This window comes from Protopterus annectens, chromosome 17.part0 (genome assembly GCF_019279795.1).
Source record: "Protopterus annectens isolate FY-2018-M chromosome 17.part0, PAN1.0, whole genome shotgun sequence".
Classification (NCBI taxonomy): Eukaryota; Metazoa; Chordata; order Ceratodontiformes; family Protopteridae; genus Protopterus; species Protopterus annectens.
Genome location: NC_056751.1, coordinates 622,741,757 through 622,749,173, shown reverse-complemented (window position 1 = coordinate 622,749,173; position 7,417 = coordinate 622,741,757). Strand labels below are relative to the sequence as shown.

Sequence of the window (7,417 nt, the reverse complement as noted above, 5' to 3'; positions counted from 1 at the left end):
ACAGAACAAGAAAAAGCCAAACTGGAAAAAAAACAAAAAATGAACAGCTGCTCAAATTTACAAAAACAGGCAAACCATAGTCTAATCTATACTACAAGACAACACTGATCAAAGATACTCCAGATATATATAAATAACTGGCAAGTGAGATCTGGAAAGTATAGAGACGATATCTATTAAGGAAACGGGGAGGAATTTTGGAGCATGGGAGAGTCTTAAAAATACTGATGGACTATCACCTGCAGGTGTCAGTCCTGTCAATAGAAGTGGATGGACTGTAAAATGCAAGAAAAAAGTTAAGAAAAAAGTTATGAATAGTCAGGAGTCAGGATCATTCTCCTATGCAATACAAAACTCACCTGGCAAAGGAAGCAATAGCTGCAAACTTTAGAAGGTCCTCTAGACTGTAGAAGACAAGGAGGATAATGCTGATGATCTCATCTGCCCACAGCACATAGGTTTGCCACACTAGGAAATAAACTGACAAGATGATACTTCCAAAAGAAAGGATTAAGCTGGCAGCAAGTGCAGTTTTATCTTCAGTAAGGTTACCACTTACACCTAAAAATAAGGGAAAAAATGGTTTGCTAATTTTCAGCAAATCTTTTATGGATGTATCATTACAATGTACTGTGAGAGTTACATAAACATGACTACATCATGTGGAGTTTCTACTAGTTTGTTTTAAAAAATAATTGACTATGGCTGTAAGAATAAAGCATGAGATAGACAGGCTTTAGAAATTATAATGTAATTAAAACGCACACCACATTACTGGAGTACTATCTTCAGTACATGACAAACTATTTTATTTCAGATTTTAGAATGTAACTCTATACATACAGTATGCAGTCCTAAATCAAAACTGTATTCTGGTACACTGACTTGACTTAAATTTACGTTTATTTATGTTATTTATTTGCCAAGCGGTTGGGCAGACTGATTCAAGAATCCTTTTCAGTTACAACTCATTTCAGAAGCATAAAAATAATGTACAGCATATTCAATTAAATACTTGACATCAGTACAATAACATGTATATCACAGTTATAATAAGTATTTATTTTATTTATTTATAGTTTGGTCACCAAGACAGACCACTGATCATAGCAAGATCAACTGCTGGCACAGCATGGGTTACAATCAAAACAATAATATCATGAGTTTTCAAAAGAAGCATGACTACTATCACAGCTGGTTGGTACACTATGCAGTTAGTCAAATATATCATAACCATCATGAATTAAAATGGATAAAGAGAAAATACAAGGCTGAACTTGCACAGAACAGCCACTTTGTGGGAACTCATTTCAGAAAGGTAATTAAATTAACTAAGACAAAGTACAGTTGTGCAAGTCCTACTTACTTATAACAGTATATGTTCAAATTTCTTCACTGCTGCAGTAGCTTATGGGTAGTGTCCTGCTAAGGACACTTGTACCCAGCCACCTTGTCAAAGCTCTAACTCATCTCTTTCTCTCACTCACGCTGGCTGCTAAGGAAGTATATCAGCGACCACAGTGAGGTAAATCTTCAGAATTTTACTGCCTCGAGAAAGGAAGGTAAATTCATCCTGACCCAACGATCATAAAAATCATCCAAATAACAAGAATCAATAATCGCCATAAAAATGATTCAGATTACAACAATGACAACTGTAGCAAAGAAGGCTGTGTCCCACTTCAACTATCTACAAAGGGGATGGTGAGTGCATGTAGCTACTGCAGCAATGAAGAAATTTGAATATTTGCTGTTACAGGTAAGTAGGACTTAAACAACTGTACTATGTTCTTCATTCTCACTGCTGCAGTTGCCTATTGGTAGATTCCTGAAGCTTACCCTACCAGGTAGGAGGAAGGAAAAGGGTCTAGGGGTCCCTGGGGAATGATCTTAGCAAAGCCTGTACTGGACCTAGAGAGTGAATCCAGTTTGTAGTGCTTTGTGAAGGTACGAAAAGAGGGCCAAGTTGCTGCCTCTACAATATTTCTATCCACCCCTTTCTAGTATGCCAAAGAGAAGGCTCACGCAGAATGTGTCTTAACTTTGCCTGGAATAGTTATACTATGGTGGAAATAGCAAGAAATAATAGCAATGGACAACCATCTGGGTATAGTCTGTTTAGACACAAGTTGGCTTTTCTTAGTCCAACATAAAAAAATAGCTGTTTAGCCTTCCTAAAGGACTTGGTTCTGTCAAAAAAGTACATGAGCTGCCTGTGCACATCCATTGTATGTAGAATATGTTCTCCCTTGTTTTTTGTCTCTCGGAAGAAAACTGGGAGATTGATAGCTTGATTGAAGGTAAACTAAGAAACAACTTTAGGTGTGAATGATGGATTACTGTGTAGTAGGTTTACCTTTAAAACCGCGAATTGCATTGGTTCAAATACTCATATGAACGACTCGAAACCAAGAAACTCACAATGTCGACAAACCTACATATTCGAAAAACAGCAAATCGAACAGCAGATTCGCTGTTTTTCGAACATAAAAGTCGAAGAAGAAGAAAAAAAAGTGTAAATGTGTAAGTGTAAATCTCACTGTGCATTCGCTCATTGTACATTCAAACCTTTTTCCATTTGGCATTTGCAAACCTTGCAAACTGCCTTTTGGAATTGTTCTGTTCGCTCTTCTGCAATATGCGGTTTTAAAGGTAAACCATGTAGCATGACCCTATCTTTGTGGAAAACCAGATATGGTTCACCCATCATGAGAGCTTGCAACTCAGATACTTACCTTACAGATGTTAAAGCAACAAGTAAAACAGTGAATATCCACTTCCCTTAAAGGCACAGCACTCCCTTATACTGTTCTAGCATGTCGAGTGGTAGATTATTGGCGTCCTCTCCAGTTCAGCTGGTTAATCTGGGTATCTTGAGACAATGCTATAATTGTCTCATGTACACAGACAACCCTCTCCTCCTCCCAACAAACACAAATACATGTGAGAGATGCAACTATATAGCCAAACTGGAGGCTGAACTCTCTCAACTCAGGGCTGGCATGACCAGACAGGAGGAGATGGTAACCACACACACAACAAACCCAGTCCCACATAGACCTACCACAACTGCAAACCAAACACATAAAAACACAAAGACATACTCAAAGGCTCTAATAAAAAACTTACCAAAACAACAGAGGCTCCCAAAGCAGACATCCAAAAATCCACCACCTCAAAACAAAACACATGCAACACATACTTCAATAAATCAGTGTGTCAACCAATCACAGCCCTTAAGGCCAAACACCATGCCTGATACACTAGTAATAGGTGACTCTATAGTCAGACACACTGATGTCCTGCTTACCAGGCTGAACAAGAAGAGGGTGACTGTGAGCTGCCTATCAGGAGCTAGGATCCACCACATAACACACGCACTCAGGTCACTCCAAAGCAAGTACAAATATGACTCCGTCATTGTCCATGCTGGTGTGAATGACCTGAGATGTACCTCCCTGGACTACATGAAAAGAGACATAGAGGAGCTCTCCGATTATGTAGCCCAGGCTGGTACGACCCTAACCCTGAGCAGCATCTTGCCCTCACCAAGAATGATGCCACAATACAAAGACAAGATGATCAGCTTTAACAATTGGCTTAGGTACTGGTGTCATTCTAAGGGGATCCAATGTCTGTCTGCCTGGGATGACATGTTGGACAAGTCACGCTGCTTCGCAAGGGATGGCTTACACCTGTCACCACTGGGCTTCTGGATATTGGCTAAGGCTCTTGCCACCCCACATAGTGCCTTTTTTAGGCAAGGCTCAAAAGACAAACCCACCTCCTTAGAAAACAAAAATGGAAAAAAAACTAAGGGTAATGCTGCTCAATGCCAGAAGTCTAAATCTCAAGATGCAGGCACTCGATGCACTCCTCAGCATGGAGAACATCGACGTTTGTGCAGTAACTGAAACTTGGTTCAAGGCTCCTGAGAGCACCCCAGCGCTACCAGGCTATACCTCGTATCATGCTTTTCGGCCCCAAAACCGGGCGAACCACAAGGAGGGAGTGTCCATATTCATCAAGGACACCCACACCTCCAGGTTAGTAACAACACATGAAGCATCAGAGACCATACAGGTGCAACTAACCATAGGCAAAACTGCTATACAACTGGTAGCATGTTACAGACCACCCTCCCAATCTCAGGAACCCCACTCAGCCTTCCTGAAGACATTGAAGGATATGAATGTATCACAAAATACCATCATACTGGGAGACTTCAACTACCCAAACATAGATTGGGTACATTATTCTAGCCCTAACACCCTAGCCCAAAGGTTCCTGGAATTCATAAACTCAAATGCACTGGAACAACTAGTCACCTCTCCCACTAGGGGAGATAATATACTAGACCTGATCATCACAAACATGGGGACAAAATGCTTCACACCAGAGGTATACCCCTCACTAGTGAGATCTGACCACAAACTAATCACCCTGGATATACATATCCCACCTCCAGCCCCAGCACAAAAGACCACAGTGAAAAACTTCTCAAAAGCAGACTTCACTCTTCTTAAGACTGAGATGGTATCCTTTAAGCCCACTGGGCCAGTGGATACCACATCCCACAATGCCGAATCCTTCACAAATGCTTTCTATGGACATCTCCAAGAATGCATGGATCATGCAATCCCAAATAAATCTAAGTCCCTCTCCACCAAAGGCAAGCGTCCTGTCTGGTGGACCTCAGCCATTAACAAATTGTATAACAAAAGAAGGAAGCTACTGCGTCAGAGCAAAATCCCATAAAGGGAAGACATCTCTGATCAACATTAGCAGAAAACTACGTTCTCTCATAAAAACATCCAAGGCCAACTTTGAGAGAAAAATCGCTAAGGACACTAAAGATAACCACAAAGTCTTCTTCAGCTATGTTAGAAACCTGGGCGGAAACCCTCAGATATGCTCAGAGTTAGTTCACAACAACAAAAAATACACTGAACCCACAGATATTGCCAACATTCTGGCTGACAGGTTCAGTGCAAATTTCTCCCCTCCCTCACCCCCAAAAGAAGAAATACTTATCCCAGCTGAATGTAACCTCCCTGTTATCTCAGATGTCCAAGTGAGAACCGCCCTCAACAAAGCTAAAAACACAGCATCAATGGGACCTGACGGTATCCCGGGTTGCGTGCTACGTGAACTCCAAGAGGAGCTAAACCCGCACATAAAAATGCTATTTAAACTTAGCCATACTACAGGATATGTACCGGAACACTGGCGTACAGCAACAGTGGTCCCACTCCACAAAGTGGGTACCTCTACAGACCCTGGGAACTACCACCCCATAAGCTTAACCAGCCTGGTCTGCAAAGCTATGGAAAGAATCATTATGGAACTCATAAACAGAGACATAGGGGACCTACAGACACTTGACCCCACCCAGTTCGGCTTTGTAAAGGGCAGATCCTGCCTTTTGAACCTGGTTGACTTTTTCGAAACAGTCACTAGAGCCATTGATGGGGGCAAAGCAGTCCATACAGCATACCTGGACTTGGCTAAGGCCTTTGACACAATACCCCACTCAGGCATCATAGATAAGCTCAACAGCTTAAACGTAAACCCTTATGTCACTAGATGGGTTGCAAACTAGCTAAAGGACAGAACCCATAAAGTTAAAATCGCTGGAGCAATGTCAGACTCAAAGCCAGTCACAAGTGGTGTCCCACAGGGATCTGTCCTGGGACCCCTCTTGTTCGGCATTTATTTCTCAGATGTTAAAGCAAACATGGGAGGGTTGTGGCTGACAAAGTTCGCAGATGACTGCAAACTAGGCCATAGTTGATACACCAGCGGACATATACATCCTACAAAAAGGCCTCACAGAAGCACAACTGGTGCCGGAGTCACGGCCTTAAACTAAATGCCAAAAATGTATAGTCATCCCCTTTGGGAAAAACAATGTACCCACAAATTATCACATAGACAGCAACCCACTGAGTACGGAAAAAGTAATCAGAGACCTAGGGACCCAAGTCAACAGCGACCTCTCATTTGACACCCACGTTGCCAAAGTGGTTAGAAATACATTCTACCTTGCACACCTCATCATGAAGGGATTCACATCCAGATCCAAGGATGTCATTGTACCCCTATACTCCACACCAGCGGACATATACATCCTACAAAAAGGCCTCACAGAAACGTACAACTGGTGCCGGAGTCACGGCCTTAAACTAAATGCCAAAAAATGTATAGTCATCCCCTTTGGGAAAAACAATGTACCCACAAATTATCACATAGACAGCAACCCACTGAGTACGGAAAAAGTAATCAGAGACCTAGGGACCCAAGTCAACAGCGACCTCTCATTTGACACCCATGTTGCCAAAGTGGTTAGAAATACATTCTACCTTGCACACCTCATCATGAAGGGATTCACATCCAGATCCAAGGATGTCATTGTACCAAGGGATTCACATCCAGATCCAAGGATGTCATTGTACCCCTATACTCCTCCCTCATCAGACCCATGATTGAGTACAATGCCCCATTTGGTATGTACCTCACCTGGCATTTGCAACAGCTGCAGAGACCACAAAAGTACCTCACCAAGAGGATCAAGGGTCTCCAACATATGTCTTATTCTTCCAGACTAAAGAAACTTCAGCTCTATTCAGTAGCATACCGCCTGCTCAGAGGTGATCTCTGCCTGACATACAAGGCCATGTCCAATCAGGATCTGATGGACATGCTCCACCTCAAAAAATCCAAATCCATCAGGACCACGACAGCTAAAGACTTAAACCTCGGCACAAGTATGAACAGGACATGCTGGAGGGATAGATTCATAACCCAGAGGCTTCCCATGCTTTGGAACAAGATCCCAGTTCATATTAGGCAGAGCTCCTCACTGACTCTCTTCAAGAGAAATCTTGATGAGTGGATGGGAGATCGTAAGTTTACCCCAGGGGTCACATCTGTGTCACTGCTAGACAGGGGCACAGTAAACTAATTCTATTATATAAGGGGACCTTCATTGTGTCACTACTAGACAGAGGCACAGTACTCTAAATTTATTCTGTACATTTTTGTACCATTTCATGGGGTGGCAAAAGCCACATCACTATGGCTAGGCTTATAAATGCCCCAGGGCAGATAGCCTAATACTAAACTATGAAGAACTGCAAGTCAGCCTGAGAAGCCAGTTTAAAAGGAGTTAAGGTCAGTTTTTGCTAGAATAAATGAGATCCTAAGGAGGAGGAATTTGCTTGCTAGGGGATCTCAAGTGCAACACTCCTTTCAGAAACTGTTTGACCACAAACATAGAAGAAAGAGGGGGATCGAAAGGCCGACAAGCTGGGATGGCTGAAAGAAGCACCTAGATGGAAAAGTATGACAAACCATCTTTAAGGAGTCCACTCAAATATTTGAGAACAAAAGGTGCTTCTTTCCTTTAAGGGCTCCT

At 42.2% G+C, this 7,417-nt stretch overlaps 1 protein-coding gene across 1 annotated transcript in view; it reads right to left on the bottom strand.

Annotated features, from left to right (window-relative positions):
* Positions 1–235: 235 nt before the first annotated feature.
* The window catches only part of TMEM80 (transmembrane protein 80), a 382,736-nt gene continuing 375,554 nt past the window's right edge, over positions 236–7,417 (bottom strand). The window contains exons 5-6 of the mRNA XM_044059224.1: positions 360–561; positions 236–275 (exon numbers count right to left, since the gene is read on the bottom strand). Of these exons, the coding sequence (XP_043915159.1) occupies positions 236–275; positions 360–561 (242 nt within the window). The remainder of the gene's footprint in view (positions 276–359; positions 562–7,417) is intronic.